The following is a 23702-nucleotide window of genomic DNA, read 5'->3' as shown; positions in this document are numbered from 1 at the left end:
TAATTAGTCACTGTAAATTTATTGCAAATCCAACACAACTCCAACTGAAGCAACTTTGTTAACCATCAGTTTCTTTGAGAACAATCTGCTGAATAACTACTGAATCTCAAAAATTGTTTAACATTATTAAACAAACTTCACTAGATTTTTTTCCCAACTTGCAAAGTTAAAAAGTTGTTTTAACAACCCATTAGTCCCACCTACAGTACACACCGTGATGACAGGACTTTAATAAAGCGGTATTTAAGGTCAAATTTATCGACAGTGAAACAATTATGAAAGTAAACAAGTATCACAAGTCTCTAACTTTACGTGAAAACCTGTAATTTTGTATGCCCTTTCAGTGCAAAATCTTGAACAAAACTTCAATCGCTGCCAACAATAACTTTAAGAGGTACATTCCATAGAGGAATTTGTTTGTTAAAAAGTTTAATTTAACACAGTTTAGACGCAATATTATGGAAATTTAGTATACAGAACCATATTGGAATTACATGCTCATTGCACACGTTTTTGGGGTGATAACAGATTTTGCACTGAAAGCGTATCAAATAAAGTTAAAACTTACACAGTTTAATATTATGTAAGATTGGCCATGATGATTTTGTCTTTCTTTCACAAGTGGACTTTGACTACTGAAAAATAATTGTACTGTTTTATTTATGGTTAAAGATTTGCACAAAACTTACATGGTATAAAGATGGTCATGGTAGAAAACTTCCCTTGAAATAGTTTTGCTTGAAATGGCATAGTTTTTAGGAAATGAGTAAAACAATAGTATTTATAGTAGGGTCATATCTTTGGATTCCGTGACCATTTTTTTGCTACCTTTTTTTCTCGATGGATTTGACTTCAGGAACCATCTAAAAGGAAAATAAGCCCCTATGAACCTCTGAAATGTGATAGGAACTTTTGTTTTATTGCGCAATATTCAAAATGGCCGCCGACGCCATCTTGAAAAACATAACTTGTAATAGCTCTGGCACCATATGAGCTAGAAAGACAAAATATATGTCCTTTTCCACTATATCTGGCATGCCAAAAACACTGGAATGGTAATTGTAAGGTTTGGGGACCATCTTGACCTCTAAATCCAAGATGGCCAACATCTCCAACTTGAAAAACATAGCATGTAATAGCTTGGCACCATATGACCTAGACGGGAAAAAGAGATGTCCTTTTCCACTATTTCTGACATGCTTAATACACTGGAATGGAAATTGTAAAGTTTGGGGACCATATTAACCTCTAAATCCAAGATGGCCTCCTTCGCCATCTTGAAACATAACTTCCATATTGCGCAATAAAAGAAGTTCCTATCACATTTCAGAGGTTCATAGGAGCTTATTTTCTTTTTAAATGGTTCCTGACGTCAAATCCATCGAGAAAAAAAGGTAGCAAATAAATGGTCACGGAATCCAAAGAATATGAACTATGAATACCAGTCTGGTCGTCAATCTTAAGAACACCATATTGATAAAAAGCAATTGTCTTCACTAGTTCTGGGATGTACTGCAGGTGAAATACAAAAAACGAGGAAATGTAGCACGCGACTGCTGTTGTTACATCATCAACAACAGAAACTACCTCGCCTTCTGCAACTACTAACTCTGTAGACACATGTGCCGATTTTTCATCCATTTCGATGTACACAGGATGTGTGGTGTCTTCATCCTTCAATAAATAAAAGTAAAAAGTAAAGTTACTCAATATTGCTGTAAGCAACCAGATGTCTTATTCATACTTCAAGTACTAAATGGACAAAACTTAATTTATGCTACAATACAGCACATCAGTGCTTTGAGAAGCAATTTTGCAACATTTTTTTCTACAATTTGAGACCACTGCATGACATTACATAACACTATTAGTTATTATACAAGCATGAGTGGAATACAGAAAAACACGACAGTGCTTCTGCGTCCCATGTCGACATGGGATGCAGATTTTTTTTGGGGTGCATATTCCACGAGTTCGTCGTGGGTGATCACCCCCCACCCCATTTAAAGGAATAAACCATAATAGGCAAGTTTTCCACAAATTTGTGCTAATTTGGTTTGTTGTCGGCACACCATTTTGGCAAAATGGTAGAAAACCTCTATTGTGCCAACACTGGTTTTGTAGCTGCACCATAGACAATCTTTTCTGGGCCAATACTCGCGTCGAAGTGGCACACCATTTGTGTAGATTGTGGATATTAATTGTTGTTATTTTCTAGTTCACACCACCGTGGAGGAATAAATTACACTCACCAGCGGGTTGACTGACTTGCCAAACATTTTTAGAAGAGTACCATTTTATACCCAGATAACATACATACATTGGGCAATCAGTTATTCCAAATTATTACATTATTGCAATTAAGATTTATTAATATCTACAATTTTGGGGGTATTTTATAGCAAAAATAATCTTAACAAATTACATTACTTTGTAATTTTTTAATTGTTTCGACAATCTTAAGACATCCTGTGCCACAGCTTTGACACCCTGCCTTGAAAATTGCATATTATGACCAATTTCGGTTCAATGCCGGCCCAATGGTGGCCGTTACCAAATCAGTATTGGCACAAAAAAGTTGTTTTATACCATTATTTGCCAAAATGGTGTGCCACTTCGAAACCAGTATTGGCCCAGAAAAAGTTTTCTATACCATTTTGTCAAAATGGCGTGGCGCTAAAAAAAAAGAATTGGCCCAGAAAAGATTGTCTATGGTACAGCTACAAAACCAGTGTTGGCACAATAGAGGTTTTCTACCATTTTACCAAAATGGTGTGCCGCCAACAAACCAGTAGACAGATGACAGAAAGTTAAACTTTCATTATCAGACGAAAATTCAACCAGCATTTTAACTCGTAAGTTTTTATTAATAAAACAAAAGTGCAAAAAGTATATCAAATATATTAAATTTAAATGAAATTACTTTGCAATAAAAAAGTTCATTACAATAAAGTGTAGTTGTCCATGATAAACACAAAACATAAAAAATGAAAAAAAAAAACAGCAGCAATGATTAAATCAAATTAAAAATGCTATTAAAAACCAATAAAATAATAAAGGAGGTATACATTTTAGAATTTTGTTTTATTAATAGTATTCGGTTTCTCAAAATGCCGGTACCATCAGTGGTCGATTTCACAGAGAGTTAGGCCTAGTCCTAACTTAGGACATAGTCCTTGGAGATATAAGAAACGTATGGCTAGTCCTAAGTTAGGACGATTAACTCTTCCTAACTCGAGATAAGACTAGTCTTAACTCTTTGTGAAATCCACCCAGCTTCAATAACTTGCATGGGCTAATTCCTTTTTTAATATCAAGTCGGTTTAGTAATTAGAACATATTTCTTTACCGTTTTGCCAAAGCCAGTATTGGCATGATTGGCCCCGAAAAGGTTTTCTATATGACACCATTTTGACAAAAATGGTGTGCAGCTACAAAACCAGTATTGGCTCAATGACAGGTTTTCTGCCTGTTTTCTCAAATGGTGTGCCACAAAACCAGTATTGGACCACTGCAGGTTTTCTACCACTTTCCCAAAATGGTGCACCGCTACACAACCAGCATTGGCCCATTAAAGGTTCATCATTTTGCCGAAACGGTGTGCCGCACAAAACCAATATTGGCCAAGACAGGCAAACCTCCGTCCTAACTAAAATAGTTTGCCTCTATAAAACCGACATTGGCCCAGTGTGGGCACTTTACTAGCAAGGACATGACGCTTGACCGGAAGAAGGCCAGCACTGGCCCAATTCTGGCTCAATATCATCATCATAATTAACGGCACCGTATCGAAACTGTATTGTTTGTTAGGCTATAACTGAAAAAAGGTTTGAACATAGGTTGTGAAGTTCTTGGGATATTGTCCCACTTCCGGTTGACCTGGAAGTAGAGCTAGGTCAATATGGGGGCAAAATTTTGTTAAGGTTAATCCTTAATGCTCAAAGAGTCTCTAAGTAAAAAAGGGTTTAAAAATTAGTGGTGTAGTTCTTGAGGTATGGTCCCACTTCCGGTTGACCCTGAAGTAGAGGTCAACAAGGGGACACATTTTTCAAAGTTAATATTTAACACAAAGGAGTGTGCAACTGAAAAAAAAGTTTGAAAATCGGTTGTATAGTTCTTGAGATATTGTCCCACTTCCGGTTGACCCGGATGTAGAGGTCAACATGGGGTCTCGGAAACTGGAACAAGTTTGAAATAGGTTGTATAGGTCTTGAGATCTGGTCCCAATTCAGGTTGACCCGAAAATAGAGGTCAACATGGGGTCACGGTTTTCCAAAGTAAAAATTTAAAAGGAGTCTATAACTGAAACAAAAAATGAAGATTGATTGTGTAGTATAACTGAAACAAAAAATGGGCCAACTTCCGGTTGACCTTGAAGTATACTTCTTGAGATATGGCGCGTTACTAATAGATTTACTAATTAAATATGCAAATGAAGATCACAAGGTTAATTAATTAATAATTTAAAACAAAATTACGTTTAGAGTAAAGCTTATTTTCAAGCTTCAATTTTAAATAAGATTTAACTCTTTTATCTTTATACTTTATACACCCCCCCACCTAAATTAAGAACTTTATAAAGTACGTTTTTCGCTTTGGATTAAATTAATACGTGCCTCTCCGTTTATTACAAGGAAATATTTGTATAATACTTTACCTAGCCTTTTATAAAACGTGTTGAGTGCGTCCCGGTCTGTGTTTGTCCATCACATTCATGATGCACATATGTGTTTTCCATCAAAACGGTTTTTGTGTGGTCATAATGTTCTCACCTCCGGGTCTGTTTACACAGGGCTACTTGTATGATTTCAGATTTCCCATTACACACAAAACTATCGGTAGAGACTCTTGTTCAAAAACATTTCCCTTCACTGAATATAAATATTTGTATTTCCCCGGCATACACCATTTCCGGAAGACGACAACCAATTGTGGGACATAGATAACCCTTCCACACCCTATCCTAATTTATTCCTCCATGTTGGTGTGAACTAGAAAATAACACAACTAATATCCACAATCTACACAATCATAGGTTTTGAAGTAGGCCTGCACCGACCGGACGCAAAATTCGGATATCCCAAAATCCCATCACCGGTTGCAAAAGTTGACCGATTGCAAAAAGCCACCACCGATCCCTAAAGTTGACCGATTGCAAAAAGCCACCAACGATCACTAAAGTTGACCGATTGCAAAAAGCCACCACCGATCACTAAAGTTGACCGCATGCAAAAAGCCATCACCGATCCCTGAAGTTGACCGATTGCAAAAAGCCATCACCGATCCCTAAAGTTGACCAACTGCAAAAAGCCCCCACCGATCCCTAACGTTGACCGATATTATATTTCTGAATAATTACAACAGAATAAAATAAATTAATTACCTTATTTCATATTCCACCACCCACCAACAGCACACGTTGACACGGACTAATAACCTGACGTTCTTGTTGCTGCATGCTGCATGCAGACGAGAGGGAAAGTTACGAACCGCGCGGGCGATATTTGCGCGACAGTGAAAATTACACGCTATTTTGCGATAATGGTTTTTGAACAGTGTAAATAACTGTGCTGAATTGCAATGCTGCGCGACCATCGCGCACTAAACAATATCGGCGCGAAACCGGCCTGACCGGGGGGTGGGATTGTGTTCTGGCTGTTCTGTTAATCGTACTCACCGTGCTGATTAATGACAGCACTGTTTACAGACTACCTCCAAGGTTACAAGCGGCGCCCATGTTTTCCAAAAGTTGAAACAGGAATTTATTCTTGAATTAAATTTAATAATTCAGAAATTCAGAATACACAATAATTCACAACCTCTTGATAGGGAGGAAGGGTCGGTGGCACTCGACCGAACGTTGTACGAGTAAGGTCTGTATCAGGCGTTTGTATTGCGCCCGCCTTCGGAGCCAATTCAATTAGTATTTTTCTCACACATTAGTCGACCAATTTGTCATTGCTATGTCAGACTTGTCATTTCATATTTTGGAGAGAAACGAATTAGTCAATCAGTACTCTGTATCAACTAATCTACGGACAAAATTGTGGGTGTGGGTAAAAAAATTATAAAGCAAAATAGTACGAGAAGTGAGCGGTCTAAAGATCAACTAATACATGTTGAAGCCACTCGACACTATGGGTAATTACTCAAAATAAGTGTAAGCATTGGATAGATGTTCATAGTTTAAATCATTGTGAAAATAACGGCTCCCTCAGAAGTATAGTGTTTGAGAAAGAGGTAAATTCTCAAAGAGATAATATTGAAAGACTTCAGGTCTGAAGTTCTTTTAACGCATCTGAAAGTACACGCATTGTGCAACCGTAGTGGTGTTTTCTTTCATTGTAATTCTCTTGCAACTTCGATGACCACTTAAGTCCAATTTGTTTTGGTATGTATATGTCGGAAAGTGATACGACTGGTCTTTGGCAATCAAATGTGTCCAGTGTCTTTAAAGGAAGATCATTGCTTAAAGATATGGTCATAGATTGCTTCTTCTTTTTTATTGCAGATGCACTCTTTGATGATTATGGGCATAATTATCATTGCACATTAAATTAAAGTCATCCGTTTGGCCTGGGAACGTTTCAGCTTACTTCAGTGAGAATACTGGTCTTTGACAATTACCACAAACCTTTCCGGTGCCTTTAAAAAGCCTCAAGTCGTTTACATGTCTGAAAGCGCACACAATTTTGTAACAAGGGTGTTTTTTTCCTTTTCATTGTTATCTTGCAACTTCGATGACCAGTTTTGTTGTTGTTTGTATATGATGGGATACACAAAGAATACTGGTCTTTGGCAACTACCAAATGTATCCAGCCGTCGATTTCACCAAGCCGTTTCTAACTTAGGATTAATCTTAGGACTTAGGACAGGTTCAGTTCCGTATCCAAAGACGTAGGACGCATTGAACTCATCCCAAGTTAGGACGGGTTACTCGTCCTAACTCGAGATAGGAATGATCCTAGCGTTTCGTGAAATCGGCCGCAGTGCCCTTGAAGGAAGATATTTGCTCAAAGATATGGTCATAGATTGTATACGTCAGTGTGATTTATGCGCATAATTATCGAGAAAGATTCTTTTAAGTTTTTTTTGCGGGAACGTTCTAGATGAATACAGTGTAATCCTTATTATGTTTTGCATCGGGATAGACCGAGTAAGAATATTGGCAAATACCAAATATGTCCAGTGCTTTAAAAGGAGCTATGTACTTTTTGTTAGGACAAAAAACACAATGTCCACAGATTAACATTAAACTTACAAAATTCGAAGAAAACGATAGAAGATAGCTTCCCTGAAAATATTACTTGCTGAGGTGCTGTAGTTTTTGAGAAATGAGTAAAACAATGTCATGAAAATAATTTTCGTCTCAGTGATCATGAGACGAAAATTATTTTAGCATGTCATTATAGCGTATGTTCATGATTGTTTTACTCATTTCTCAAAAACTACAGCACCTCAGCAGGTAATATTTCAAGGTACACTTTCTACTATCATTATCTTAAAACGGTGTAAGTTTAGTGTAAATCTGTGGATATTGTGTTTTGTGTCCTTTAAGACGGAAACCTAACATGGCGGGTCACATCATTCGATGCATGAGGAGCACATACACAGATAGAGAGAAAGATGAAGATAAGTAGAGAGTACCACACTCATTTATTGTTAAACACTCGAAGGAAACAAAAACAAAAAAAGCCAAGTGCGAGAGACGTCAAAGTAAACTAGAAAGAGAAACGGCGTGAACGGAGCAATGTAAGCCGACACTGGCTCTCATGACAAAAAAAAAAAAAACACGAGACATCTCTGCATTTTACTGGATTCTGGCCTATACGTGTGGTATATCAACCGCTAAATGTTAAAGCAATCGGACAGTATACGAGTGGCCCAAGGGGAATATAACATAAATGCTTCCTTTAAAACAAAAACACCTTAATGTAAATTCGAGAACATTGTAGTGACGGAAAATGCTACCAATCGACATTTCAAGAGAGAAAAGTCTAGACAAATGAATTGTCAAATTGCAGATGTCTCTGTTAACAAGTAAAGTACTTCTTTTGTATGTACTTTATTTGTTTGTGATGGAATGAACTTCTATATATAGCAGATGTGTGGACTTTGTTAAAATTATGAATAATTGTTTGTTGTTGGTGGTGGTGGTGAAGCTGTCCCATGCGAGAGAAGACAAACAAAAAACCAAATCCATTATGTTCACACGTCCAATTGGATTGGAACTGTCTCCATTGCATAAACAGTTTCACAAGCCATGAAGAGGCTTTCTGGAACATCTGCCCTTGTTTCGCAGCTTGGAAATCCAATAAAAGGTAACATAGTGAACCCTCGAGGTACACGTTAAGAGCTACGGCAGAATGGGGTGAGCAATTTTATACGAATTTATGTTTGTCCTTCATTGTCATGGGAGCTCCACTTGTCGTGTACAATTGGTTTTGTGGTTGGATTCGCTACCGGTTTAATGCAATTTCGGCATGATCCACATTTGGAAATGTGATAACTCTGCATCAGCTTGGGCAAAACAAAACACCGTGTTGTGTTTGAGGCAGATTGAATTCCCACAGGGCAGTTAACCCTTTTTTCATAAGCTTTCATGTGGGGGGGGGGGGGGGTGTGTGTGTGTGTGTGTGTGTGTGGGGGGGGGGGTCTATATACGTTTTGCATTGAATGTTGTTGTTGAGCGGTCGATACAATTTATCACATGATCCAACGACTGTTAGGCAAGAGAAAACCACTCAGTTAAAGACAAAATCACTAACCTTTAAAGAAAAAGATATTGAAGAATTAACAGTAGAAGACAACAACGTCAACTTAATTACCAGCAATAGCAAAAACACCAAAAATCTCAAATCAACAACATCGGCAACAGCAACATCAACAGCATCATTATTAAAACATCAACAACCATAGTAGTTTGCAATGACGTTTTGTATTGTTCTAGTTTTCGTCACCCCTTCCTACGTAGTGTTTGTTTGAAAGGTAGAAATAAAGGTTCGGAATTTACCCGGGCTCCGGTGGGTCAAACTAAAAGGCAGTGGACACTATTGGTTAATACTCAAAATACTTATGAGCATAAACCCTTACTTGGTAACGAGTAATTGTGAGATGTTGAAAGTATAAACATTGTGAGAAACGGCTCCCTCAAGTGACGTCGTTTTCGAGAAAGAAGCAATTTTCTAAGACTATGATTTCAAGACCTCAGAATTATAATTTGAGGTTCCAAAATCAAGCATCTGAAAGCACACAACTTCGTGTGACAATGATGTTTGTTCTAAAGTTTCCCACAAGTTTGTTATTTTATGCATATGTTGAGGTACAACAAGTGAGAAGACTGGTCATTGACAATAACCAAAAGTGTCTTTAAGCTTAACCAGAAACTGGTCTAAATATTTGACACGGTTGTTGGTCGATTCGAGACGGATTCAAGATTATAATGACACAGCCTGGGGAGTCCGGATCGATTTCGACCTGAAACACACTGGAACACTTGTGAATGTTTTGAATGTGCTGTTTTTTTTCCCTTTAAAGCCAGTGGACACTATTGGTAAATGTCAAAGACGAGTCTTCTCACTTGCTGTATCTCAACATACGCATAAAATAACAAACCTGTGAAAATTTGAGCTTGATTGGTCGTCAGAGTTGCGAGATAACTATGAAAGAAGAAAACACCCTAACGTAACAGATCCCAGTGCACCTATCGAACAGAGAAGGGATTCGCCCCTATGTTCTAGGTTTAATTAGCAGCATATTGTGACACAGCACCTTGTATGAGAAGGTCTCATAATTCAAACTTATTTCCACATTTACTTTGTTTGGAAGTAGTGTTTGTTAAAAGCAGTGGACACTATTGGTAATAGTCAAAGACTAGCCTTCACTGTTGGTTTATCTCAACATATGCATAAAATAACAAACCTGTGAGAATTTGAGCTCAATCGGTCATCGAAGTTGCGAGATAATAATGAAAGAAAAATAACCCTTGTCACACGAAGTTGTGTGCTTTCAGATGCTTGATTTCGAGACCTCAAATTCTAAACTTGAGGTCTCGAAATCGAATTCGTGGAAAATTACTTCTTTCTCGAAAACTACCCCACTTCAGAGGGAGCTGTTTCTCACAACGTTTTATATACTACCAACCTCTCCCCATTACTTGTTACCAAGTAAGGTTTTGTGCTAATATTTATTTTGAGTAATTACCAATAGTGTCCACTGCCTTTAAGCGTTGCTGCATTATGTTACGCTCTCTATCTCACAGTCAACACTTCATCAAAGGGGAGCAGGTATATGGGAAAGTAATTGAGAACATAGGGTAATTAGTGAAACACGCTTGTGTCTTGTAAGGAAACAATTTCAGGGTAAAAGGGCCGTCGAAGACTCGTTATTTGAAAGCAAATATAGATAAAGAAAACGAGAAGAAGAAAAAAAAACCCACACACATTCAAATTAGGAAAATGGCTGTTATAATTCTTCTTAACGGAACACGTTGCCTTGGATCGGACGAGTTGGTCCATGAAAAGCGTCACGAAACCGTCTGTTATGAAATGCATATGGTTAGAAAGATGTTTTAAAAGTAGAATATAATGATCCACACAAGTATCACTCAAAATTGCACGGTTTTCAATTTAGTAAAACGAAAACCACTCATTTTCGAGGCATATTTGTGTAGATCATTGTATTCTACTTTTAAAACATCTTTCTAACCAAACCAATTTTATAACAAACGGTTACAGAACGCTTTTCAAAGACCAACTCGACCGATCCAAGGCAATGTGTTCCTTTAAATGTTTTGAAGAGGACACTTCGAGAAGGCCCTATAGCCGGATTAGCTTCCCGTGACATTATTCTGCCTCATTCTTTGCCTGTATCATTAAAAGCACTTATCCATCACATAACCAACATACTGTATATTGATGGACTGCATAATGACGTCATTGGCCGCCATCTTTGATGACGGGCATTACAAATGATATCATTTTTTTCAAGCGTGCACGTGTCATCAATAACTAGAACTCATCATACCTTTGCCCATAGTTTTTACCATTACGAGGGAATTGTCGAGTGGTAGTTCGCTCATGTGCTTAATGACAATGTGGCGTGACATTATTTGTTATTTATACACCGATGGCAAAAAAAAAAAAGGAATTAAAAGTGAATTATTATTTTGGATTTGAATGGCGAGGTATCAATGTATATTTTTTTGACTGCGGTAACACCATGCGTGTATCTACATGCCAGGTAGATTGTGTTCTTTTCGGAACTTGTCTAGCTTTATTTGGTACTGCCGCGGAGTAGATTTTTCGGAATTAAGGGGACTTCTCATTCCTGAAAATAACTGTCCTGCTTACTTATTACTGAAAACGAGTTTCCCCCAACTCGTCCGACGATCAATTCAATTAACTTTAAACGCAAAGTGATGGAAGTGAGTATCCCACGTGGCAATATGTTTATTTAACCAAAGCATTAACCAACGACAATTACTCCCGTAAACAAAAAAATCAGGGTAGCCGTATTTTAATGCACACTTGAAGGCTACGCTGGAGTTTAAAATTGAATAAGTCAGTAATAGCGAGTCGAAGGTTGCACGATAAATATCTAAGAATCTAGATTTTCAAATTAAAGGTAGACACACTTCCAAGGTTTTCTAGCCCATGTCTTATTTCTGTTGGCACAAAGTGTCTTTCTGAGATTTTTCCGGCGGCGAGGAAGCGAGTAAGAATATTCTGGTTGCTTACGTTCTAGGCAACCTTCAAGCACGGTATTTAAAGAAACCATTTTGTGGAAGTTTATCAGGCAAGGTTGTTAACATTTTAAGACAAGGTTTTTTGGAAGCCGGATGACACCTTGCAACTTCTTCATTTAATTTTGTTTTGGCATAGATGTGAAATTGCGATGTGACCTAGATATTTTATAGCTAATTTCCCCTGCAGTATGTGACCAGAAACGTTCAACATTGACATCCCGCGATGTCGTCTATCGGCGCAGAAAAAAATGTTCGATGTCAAAATGCAACGAGGAAGGCAAAAATAGTTTCAATTAAATGCGAGATTGACTGCCATTAGTGATGAAATTGTGTGTGCATCATTCTTGTGTAAATATTTATCGTCCACTAATTCAAGACAGATGGTTAATTTAAAATTGATTCTAAAATATTTATGTGATTGTTTTGGTGGTAGTGGATAATCCTCGTTAAAAAGTTTGGGCGGACGTGCTTTCTGCTCTACCTCAACCAGCCTTCTGATGTATACTTATGGCTACATCAGTGTTTGGACTGTAAAGTGGGTAACCCTGTTTCAGCCCTAGGAGTAGTTGACAATGCCCCCCCCCCCCCCGAACAAAATGTAGCCCACACCTTGAAGTGGCTTTCAGGCCTTGTGTGTCTGGCGACTTGCAAACTTGTTTTTCGTTATTTGGTATAACTGGTGTTTTTATTCAATAATGTTCTATCATATCTTTAATGTCCAATTCGTCTGGCTTTCCACGTTTTTAATGTGTACGTATGGTTAATGGCTTGTTTTTGGGGGTACTGAACATGTTTTGATTTTGTGTGTATTTTCTTCATGTTTTTATTGGTAATAATAATATGTGCGCACACAGCATGACGAATAAATAAATGGTGTGTATTAATGCAACAACTAAATAAAAAGAATATGTGACAAATAGTGTGACAAATAGTTTGAAATATAAATTTGGGAGCATTTATCGATTTAGAAAGTAACTCTCTTCCTTTTTTTTGTTTAGCTTTAACCTTATATTTCTTGTTTTTAACTGCAGAAAATTCAAATTGTTGTAACCAACTTGTAAATGTTCTTTTTCTTTTCCGCTACGTTAATTTTTTCTCCTTTGAAAGACTTTTAAAATAATGTTTTTATTACCTTTAAAAATTAATGTTAAGGGTCGTAACGCCATGCCACTAAGTATTCTTAAACATTTCATCATGTTTTTCCGTTATAACTGTTAGCCTTGCTCAAGGCAGTCGAATTGTTCACTCCGAAAAAGAAAAAAAAAAACACGCCGTTTTGCAGCTGTTTCCTTACGTAGCAGTAGACAAGGCCGGAGAGTATCCCCTTCCGCTAACACAATTTCAAATGTTTCCACCTGAGTTCAAAACTTCATCTCGCTCGGCCTTCGTTATCATTTCCCGGCATTGTTTGGCCTTTTGTCGGTCCAACTCAATCACTAATAATACAATAAAAATAAATGATAATGATAATCACTTGTACTGACCTGAAATATTCAGTTGTGCATCACAAATTGGTACCGAGTTGAAATATTCAGTTGTGCATAAAACAAAAACTACTCAGAGATGGGAAGAACAACATTCATAAAAGAGCGGGAAATACCAGAAATGATACGCATGGGTGATGATGACTTGCTGTTATGATGACAATTTGCGGAGGTGAACGTCGCATGGTTACCATAACATGGCACGAACTTGAAAACTTCATTCCGTTTTTTTTCCATAATTTGTTTCATTATTTATTACTGGTCTGGTTTGTTCCCAGTCACAATATAATCACCCCAGCCAATATGACAGAATATTTTAATATTGTTATATTTAAACATAATACTCCGACATGAACCACATCCATGAAACAAGTAATCATAATTGTACCTTTATTTAAGGCTTATAATAGTCTTTGAGTTGTACCAAATTGGACAGCGTCAACATTTTATCAACCAAAACTTCATTTGTAGCCATTGACTAAATTGGGTAGTGCCTTACACTGAAACAAAGTAATGCGCAGTACAACAATTTATTTATGGAATTATACACTGGTTTTAGGGTTTTCATCATCACGAACCGTTGAGTCACAGTAAATAAGTGTTCATTTAATTTTGTATACAGATTTATACGAGAGGAAACAAAAAATACTTTATTGGTACCACACTACCACCGCGGTGACGAAACAAATACATTAAAAGCAAACAATTGTTGCCCTGGTGGGATAGATTTAGCACACATTAAGATCATATCTCGACAACGATATTTGGCTTGAGGGCCATTGCAGACTTGTCCTGTAATCTGTGGGCCATTGCAGAGTTGTGATTTAGGCAAGAACAGCGAGAAATAAAAAATGGATGATGTTGCTTGTTATTCTATTAATATCGTATAACATGATATCCTTCTCTTTACCCGATACAAATTATTTCACTTTTCACTGTTAACTCCTTGTTTCTACTCACTACAAGTTCTGTTTGTCTATTTCCACATTATTTTGTACCTGATTGTCTCTGTATAGTTACTGTGTGTCATGTGGTTAAGCCCTCAAGAAAGGTTCCAGCAGCGTGACTGTGTAACATTAAATATTCATTACTATCCGTCAAGCAAACTGCCAAGTACAAAAAAAAAAAAAATAAATAAATAAAAAACACCAATAAAGTCGCCAAGGAATATTTAAAGGCAGTGGACACTATTGGTAATTGTCAAAGACCAGTCTTCTCACTTGGTGTATATCAACATATGCATAAAATAACAAACCTGTGAAAATTTGAGCTCGATTGGTCTTCGGAGTTGCGAGACAACTATGATCGAACTATGAAACACCCCTGTCACACGAAGTTGTGTGCTTTTAGATGCTTGATTTCGAGACCTCAAATTCTAAACTTGAGGTCTCGAAATCAAATTCGTGGAAAATTACTTCTTTCTCGAAAACTACGCCACTTCAGAGGGAGCCGTTTCCCACATTGTTTTATACTATCAACCTCTCCCCATTACTCGTTACCAAGTAAGGTTTTATGCTAATAATTATTTTGAGTAATAACCAATAGTGGTTTAATTCACATCGATGACTCCTCAACCATTTGTTTGGTCTACTTCACACTCAAACCCTTATGACATCTCCAATGTCTACGCAAACAGACAACCAACATAAGTTGTTTCCTTTTGATGTATGCATCATGTCTCTTTTTCATCTTTACTTGCAGCGGACTCGCCCCGTTCTGTGCACTGTAGAGATGCTGCACAGAACGCACCAGTCTATAACTGCCTGGATAGCATCATATGTGTTCCGTATCATTACTTCTGTGATAATTACGTGGACTGTGATACGGAAGAGGATGAGCTGAATTGTGGTAAGTTTAGGAAGCAGATGTGTGGCAAGAAAAGGCCTCGTGGTATTAGGAAATCACTTGACACACTATGTGCACTTACACACTATGTTGACTCAGTACACACGTCCACAGTGTTTTATAAGTGTTGAAGAGTAGGGTTACCTCAAATGTGAAGCACAAATGAATTTCCACAGAGTGACTACAACACAGAGCTGTGTATCAACGAATTGTGGATCTGAGAACAAAAAGGGAACACAGAGTGTAGATACTTGAAACACTCTGTGGACAAAAACATGCCACTAACATGTTGTTACTATGTTGAAGAACACGGTTTTCCTCAAAAGTACAAAACGCAGGATTGTCAACCGGGTGACTGCAACACTTGGCTGTCTTTAACTGTTCTTGTATGAAGTGTGAACATGACCAATAAAAACCCAGATAAACACACAGTGAAACTTTGTGGAGTAAAACACGTCCACAAAATGCTTTACTTCAACGAATATGATTTTCCTGAATGTCGAAAGAGTGACTGCGAAAAAAACAAATGTGTTTTAGTGTTACAAACGAAGTGTGTACCTGGCAACAAAAGAGATCCACGCACGTGTACCGACTTGAAACACGTGTGGACTCACACAAGTCAACACAGTGTTTTCTAACGGTGCTGACAGGACGGGATTTCCATAAGGGTGCAAAACAAGGGAATGTCCACAGAGTGACTGCAACACAGAGCTGATCCGAGCTTCGTCAAACTAAAATCTTAACCAGTTTCGGGTCAATCTGAGCCAGAAAAGGGTCAGGCCCCAAAGTGCATCAAGCGAAAAATCGACAGATGCAATTCACATCTACACTTCACCTACACTTCACCTCGTGTGACGGTGCAGTGTCAGGACACGTCATCCATTCAAACTTAAATTTATTAACATACTTCATGAAAACCGAGTACAGTCAATTTGATTTAAAGGAATAACCAATAACCGTCTCTTTATACATGTACAGTGTACTCGTGCAAAGAGAAGATGTGCACACACTCAGTATACATTTGTCATGGTGTTAAAGGCAGTGGACACTATTGGTATATATATTCAAAATAATTATTAGCATAAAACCTAACTTGGTAATGAGTAATGGAGAGCTGTTGGTAGTATAACACATTGTGAGAAACGGCTCCCTCTGAAGTAATGATTTCGAGACCTCAGATTTAGACTTTGGGGTCTCGAAATCAAGCATCTGAAAGCACAAAACTTCGTGTGACAAGGGAGTTTTTTCTTGTATTATTTTCTCGCAACTTCGACGATCAATTGAGCTCAAATTGAGGAGACTGGTATTTGACAATTACCAATAGTGTCCACCGTCTTTAAACACAAATGAAGCAACCTTTTTAAAAATTCCGAGTCCATGGTATCGACTATAGGGAAAATACGAACATTGGGTATAATCACTTGAAATTAAACGGTCAGTTACCCATGTGCTCGTCAGGTTAATCTTGGCCCAGCAACCGGTGAAATGACGGGCAGTGATTTTACTGACATTGAGCGGAAAAAAAGAAGCCGGTCACCAGTTGAATTATATACAGCTGTTCATTAATTTGTTTCAAAGTACAGTAAGGTAACTAAATAGGATCAGCGGTAGGTTCGGTTATCATCAAATCCGTCACAGAAAAATTGGTGTCATTAACTGCTTGCATTAAAGCTAAAAGTAGGCGACACCGTGACTCTTTTCATGTAAGGCCGTTTCTTGTTCGTCAGAGGCGGGACAACGTGTTGATACCAAAGAGTGACATCAATACGGCTGTTAACAGGGCAGTTAGTTTATAATAATAAGTGTCCAGTACATGCATCTCATAAACCACACCAGTTCCTAAGAAGCGTGAAATATCTAAAAGCCACAAGAGGTGCACACGTTAATTACCAAGCATTCACACCAGCAGTTTGTATCCATTTCATAAATGATGAGAAGCAATTATAGTTTAGTGTGGCGACAACGATTCTGTGATTATGACTCCTCCGTCCGAACCATAGTCCGATTCGCTAGACTTTTCGGCTACAATACACTGTTAATCAGATTTGTCACAATTTAGCAAATACTTTCGGTGATAATCACAAGAAATGACAAATTGTACGAACGTCGACTGTACCTGTAGTACTAGCTGAGCCAAATATTGTGCTGAACAACTTTGTGCGATTGGCTTCAATGTGACATGGATCCATAGGGCACCAGACAACTTTGTTAGCAACAATTTTTTTTAAATTATTATATCTACGATGATCGTGAGGTACCAATTGCACTGAAGCTGCTGATAAAATTTACAACTATCGCATTTCATTTTACACAAATTAGCTGGTAGTATAGTAGTTGCGTATTGCCAGGCAGATTCATCACCGCGGAGGCAGGTGCACGACATAACAACGGGGACTTTTTTAATATAGCTGTGACCCTCTCAATTTCTTAAAGCCATTGGACACTTTCGGTAAACATTATTGTCCAAAGGCCCACACTTCGTGTATTTCAACTTACATATAAAATAACAAACCTGTGACAATTAAGGCTCAATTGGTCATCGGAGTCGGGAGAAAATAACGGGGAAAACCCACCCTTGTTTCCGCACGTTTCGCCGTGTCATGACATGTGTTTAAAATGAATCCGTAATTCTCGATATCGAGAATTGATACTGTGTTTGTTAATGGGGTTTTTTCCCTAAAAGAATATCATTTCATGGAATAATATTTCAAGAGAAGTCTTTCGCCATTACCTTCTGTACACCCTATAAGTTATTTGTATATCTGTGAACTTTAACTTTTGTTCTGTTCCGAAAGTGTCCCATGGCTTTAAAGAGTCGGGTAAGGATACATGCTCCGGCAGTTTGTTTTCTTTACACTCGGTGCACAGTGACCATTTTATTCCTGTAACAGACGAAGACAAAATATTTTTTTATGTGTTTTCAGGGCTTCGCTGGAAATCAGTATGAGGGTGGCAAAAGCGCGCGAAATGAAATGCTTCTCAAGAGAGGGCGCTTCTCTTGAGTAACTAAATGGTACATAATAAGTTAATGCAATACAAATATAACAATTTCTACGACCGTCACATATCTAAACTGTTATTAGGGTTACAGGGTTTGGAGACCGGGCCCACTCCCTAGGGTAAAAGGGATGAGCATGGTTCTGACTTGTTTTGAGTGTGTGTGAGATCGAGCTATCTCTTCGTAAAAAAAAAAAAAAAAAAAACCGTGGCGAACCCCCGCTAAAACCATATCCTCAAGGAAAACAGCTATTAAATAAAATACTCTTCAACTACTATCAAGATGTAATGTAATACACTTTACATATGTTCTTAAGTAGCCAGGGTGACAAACTCCAAGTGCCCAGTTGCGTCAGATACTGTAACTTGACACTGCTGTACGTTGTTGTACAAGTTTATAAGTCTAACCAAACTCACCATTAATGTACACTTAAAATGTACTACATGTTATGAACAAATGTAGCCGGGTTCGTAAGCTTTAATGGCAATTACTGATATATGATAAAAGGGTCACGTTGCCTTGGACCGGTCGAGTTGGTCAATGAAAAGCTTTCGACACCGTCTGTTGTGAAATGCATGGTTGGAAAGATGTTTTAAAAGTAGAATATAGTTATCAACATATATGCCTCGAAGTTACACGGTTGTTCTATTTACTTTGCGAACTAAACACGGCCGGCCATTTTATGGTGTCAAAATTTTGTCTCCACAAAAAGGCGTGTCGTCTTAGTTCACGATGTACGAGGTAAGCTGTTCAACTTCGAGGCATATTTGTGTGGGTCATTATATAACACTTTTAAACCATCTCACTTTCCATATGCATTTTATAACACACTGTATGAGTAGCTTTTCAAAGACCAACTCGTCGGATCCAAGGCAACGTACCCATTAAAGACACTGGACACTATATGTATTTGTCAAGGACTACACTTGGTGTATCTCAACACTTGCATAAAATAACAAACCTGTGAAAAATTTGGCATAATCGGTCGTCGAAGTTGCGAGATGTTAATGAAAGAACAAATACCCACCGCTCTCTCTGAAGTACTGTAGTTTTCGAAAAAGAAGCAATTTTTCACGAATTTGATTTAGAGACCTCAGATTTAGAATTTGAGGTCTCGAAATCAAACATCTGAAAGCACACAACTTGGTGTGACAAGGGTGTTTTTTCTTTCAACATTATCTCTCAACTTCGCGACGACCGATTGAGTTCAAATTTTCACAGGTTGGTTATTTCATGCATATGTTGAGATACACCAACCGCGAAGGCTAGTCTTTGAGATTTACCATTAGTGTCCAGTGTCTTTAAACAAACATTTACAAGTCACAATACAAATGTTCCATGTACATGCATGCCAAGTTTGTAGACAGTTTATAAAACAACGGCTACATATTGCAGCCAGATTCAATATGGTTAAGAAGAAGGAAAACAATTACAGGTCAATAGTGAGGCAGCAGTCACGAACGTCGAATTTTAATTGAACACAAAATTGGAAACTAATAAAACCAAAATATAAAAAACAAATTAAATAAACTGTTCACGGATGACAAACCAATTCGTAGATCGTTAACCTGATTGTAAAACGCCCCGCATGTCTTCTCTATTTCGCGAACGCAGCCCGTTCTACCTTTGTTGTATTGTGTACAAAGCATTTTCGCTTGCAAGCTTTAGCTGTTATGCCACCGAATTGTATATCATCCCTGTCTAACTAATCATTTTGTGTATTTTGATTGAACAAAATTAAAGTTTAAAAAAGAAAAGACAAATGAGTTGAAAATAAAACCAATCACGCTATTCTCTTTGTTTGCAGACCAGCAGTACGTTACCGGGTGTCATTTCGGAGCGCTTCAAATGACGTGCTCTGACGTCACGCTGAATGCTTCTTATGGCAACGATGTGCCAAATAACATCAGATTCATGTAAGTACCGAACTAAAAATGTTGTTTTAATAACAAATTCAAAACAAATCATAATGTCTATTCATTCAAAGGACACCCAATCGGATTCCAAGTCTTAACTTTGTAAAACAAAAAACAAAATATTATAGTAACTGTAAAAACACTTCTGCGGTTGACGGCGTGCATTCAAATGACAGTGTTTTGAAAGTATGCCTGGTCGTTTGCTTTGTTGTACACCCACGCTGCAACAAAGCGGCTTTACAAATTGGAGCTCCGAATGTTTAAATAACATGAGTGATGACGTAATAAAGCTTTTCGCGTATCCTTCAGAAAAGCGCTGGATAAGGGTTTTCGAAATGATAGATTTGTTTTACAAGATTTAAGTACCTTTATGGTCATATGACTCAATTCCCGTATTGATCGACAACATTTCAAAATATGACATTCAGCAAAGATCATGGCTTGGCATTTTCGCTCAATTACCTTTTTTCAGTCCCGTGTAGGTCAAAGCTTTTTCCAGACACACATAATACACTGCCCCAATGTATAATCCTACCATTAACCTTTCCCTCAAACCTAGGACTAGACAGCTAATTTATAACACACTATGTTAGGTTATAGAAATATTAATGTTGTTCATTCGAGATAAATAATTAATCTTACAGAAACCACAAGACTCATCTGACATAACCAAGTAAGAGACACGGAGAAACAAACAAACAGATAACTAGTTCACATTATGTGACAGTGTTAACAAACAAACAAATGCTCATAAACAAACAACAATAAAAAAAGCATAAAACAGACGTTTAAAGGAACTCGTTGCCTTGGATCGGACGAGTTGGTCTATAAAAAGCGTCTGTAACCGTTTTTTATAAAATGCATATGGTTGGAAAGATGTTGTAAAAGTAGAATACAATGATCCACACAAACATGCCTCGAAATTGCGTGGTTTTCTTTTTACTTTGCGAACTAACACGGTCGGCCATTTATGGGAGTCAAAAATTTGACTCCCATAAATGGCCGACCGTGTTAGTCGACGAGGTAAAAGGAAAACCGTGCAATTTCGAGGCATGTTTGTGTGGATCATTGTATTCTACTTTTACAAAATCTTTCTACCCACATGCATTTTATAACAAACGGTTACAGACGCTTTTTATATACCAACTCGACCGATCCAAGGCAACGTGTTCCTTTTAAGGAACGTTACAGAATAAGTAAAAACAAAAATGTTGAAGATCACAGACTTACATAAATTTACACGGTCAAATGGTGATGACGGTTGAAAACATCCCTTGAAACATTTATGTCTGAAATGTCATATTTGATGAGAAATAAATAATATAGCTTCGCGTTTGGAGTTTATCACTCAGTGAGCGTTTAATTCATTTTTATTTTGGCATCGATGGGAATGCAAAATTTGAAGAATTTTTTTTTCACTTTTCTCTCGTCACCCAGATGGCCGATCAATCTCGAACTCCTACAGGTTTGTCAGTTTATGTCTATGGTGGATTACATAAAGTGCTAACACTGTCAGCAACTGTTTTGTTAGCAAAAACAAATTCAGGTTTGTGGGTTTGAACATAGAATTTACTAGAGTGGGATTCGAACCAACGACCTTCGGATTAACGTGCCGGCGCTCAACCAACTGAGCTATCTAGCCCTGTATTGAAGGTGTCCCTATTTTGTGAATATTTTTTTGTTCGGGGTGCCAGTCAGAGGCCATACAACCGTTAACTGCCGTGTAGCCAGGGATCACACCCAAATTACGATACAATTTTGGAAGCGGCAGCCATGGGGATCACCTTAAGGGGATGCGACTTTTTGTGGTATATTAATATCAAAAACCAATTATGTTCCTTTCATTAAATGAAATTAAGGGGTTTCTCAAGCTGTTGTCTATGACCCCATTTTATTTAATCCCGTCTGCTAAAGAATTATGAAGAGCACCCCACAATGCCAATACTCTTATGTTTTTCATTAAACAAACCAGCAAAAAAAAAGGTTGGCTTTTGGCATGGTTCGTCTGGACGAAACGAACTAACAGACAAATAGTCAGGCGTACCAACAAACATCAAGTTCAATATAAGTAGCATTTGAAACTTTGCATGGTGGAAATACGATATGGAAAGGTTTGCGGTAACACCATGTAATGACTATCTCTAATGAGTTGGGGTGGTTCTGAAAAGAACCGTTGGTTTCAACTCGACATTTCGATCAGTATGCTTTGATCGTATTCAGGAGAAATTGACGACATTACACTAGGGATTTTAGATGATGATTATTTTAGCTCATTGACACCTTGTGGTGTTAATAGGCGATGTCAGACAGTCGAACCAATGTAGTCCCTAAAGAGTATCGAGCACAATTCACTCAAAAATAGTTTCATTTATCAGTTTCAAGTTCATGTATAAAGCAAGGCACGGAAAGCCCGATAGACAAAGCTGATAGGTTCCGCAAACACGTCATACGATCAATATCAAACTATTGAACCTGGAGTGTATAACCAAATATGATAGTCATAACATGGAGGTAGAAACAAAATATCTAGATCGGTAAATAAAATGCAACGAGGCGTCGCCATAGTTAATAAACCAATATGCATAAGGGTGGTGGTGTGAAGAAAGTAAAACACTTTTTTTTTACAAATGTGGAGATATTTCAGGAGTGTCCCCACGGGGTTACAAATGAAATCATTGCCTGATTTAGGAAATCGGACAAATAAACTGAAATACTTGAGCTAGAAAACCATGGGCTTGTTTTATGGTGGTGTGCGGCACCAATTCACCCTGTGGATGCGAACGGGGGAGCTCTGCGGCGAAATTGAGGACATTACACGAGGGATTTCAGATGATGATTTTACCCTGTGGTGTTAAACGGCGATGTCAGATTCTGTAACGAGATTTCTTTGGTGTGGAGGTCGACTAGACACTTGTGATACATCAACGCGATGTTACATTTTTACTGTCTTGTAAAGCATTGTGAGCAACGCGCTACCTCTGAAGTTCGCAGGTTTTGAGAAAGAGGTAATTTCTCACTAAAAGTTGTGAAATACTTCAGTCTTAAAGCCTCTTTTTAGGCATCTGAAATCACACAAATTTGTGCAGAAGGTGTACTCTTGCTTCAATTATTCTCAAATTTCAAGAGATCTGCTAATGTATGCTTTTGTTGAGAATACTGGTCTTTGACACTTGCCAAAGATGTCCAGTGCCTCTAAAATTTGATTAGCTGCAACCTACCATTGACGTTAAGGTTCTAGTGGCATATAAATGTGAAACTCTCCCAGAGTCTATTCACAAAAAGCTAACTGAAATTTATATCTAATTTTTCCGGTCGAGAATCGGACAAAGCACTGGCATCCTTTACGTGAGCGTAACCTAGGCAACCAATACTGTTCTACTTTAACTCGACTTAAATATATAAAGCATGTTATAAAAATACGTGAAACATAGGGGGGATGATCCAGCTTTATCTTATAAACATCATATCTGAGTTTGATCAAAATGAAACATTACCACCACCCGGATGCTAAGACCCATGGAAGGGCCCTGTGGGGGCGCCCCCCCCCCCCTCCCACAAGGAGGACTCTGAACTGTCGTTATCAAGATCAGTAGCGGTATTTCGACCCACACTAATTCCAAATTTACTAAAGCAGTTCCAAGCTAATGTAAACAACATTGGCAGGCTACAAGCATTTCGGATCCATTAATCTAATATTGGGAAGTGCTAGTCAT

General features: G+C 37.9%; 1 protein-coding gene across 1 annotated transcript in view; it reads left to right on the top strand.

The window, feature by feature from the left end:
• The window catches only part of LOC117301104 (relaxin receptor 1-like), a 98957-nt gene that overhangs the window by 3110 nt on the left and 72145 nt on the right, over positions 1–23702 (top strand). The window contains exons 2-3 of the mRNA XM_033784990.1: positions 14932–15078; positions 19881–19989. Of these exons, the coding sequence (XP_033640881.1) occupies positions 14932–15078; positions 19881–19989 (256 nt within the window). The remainder of the gene's footprint in view (positions 1–14931; positions 15079–19880; positions 19990–23702) is intronic.

The sequence above is a fragment of the Asterias rubens genome, chromosome 16 (genome assembly GCF_902459465.1).
Source record: "Asterias rubens chromosome 16, eAstRub1.3, whole genome shotgun sequence".
NCBI lineage: Eukaryota > Metazoa > Echinodermata > Asteroidea > Forcipulatida > Asteriidae > Asterias > Asterias rubens.
Note: the sequence above shows the minus strand (reverse complement) of the source record. Positions and strands in the feature narration are given on the sequence as shown.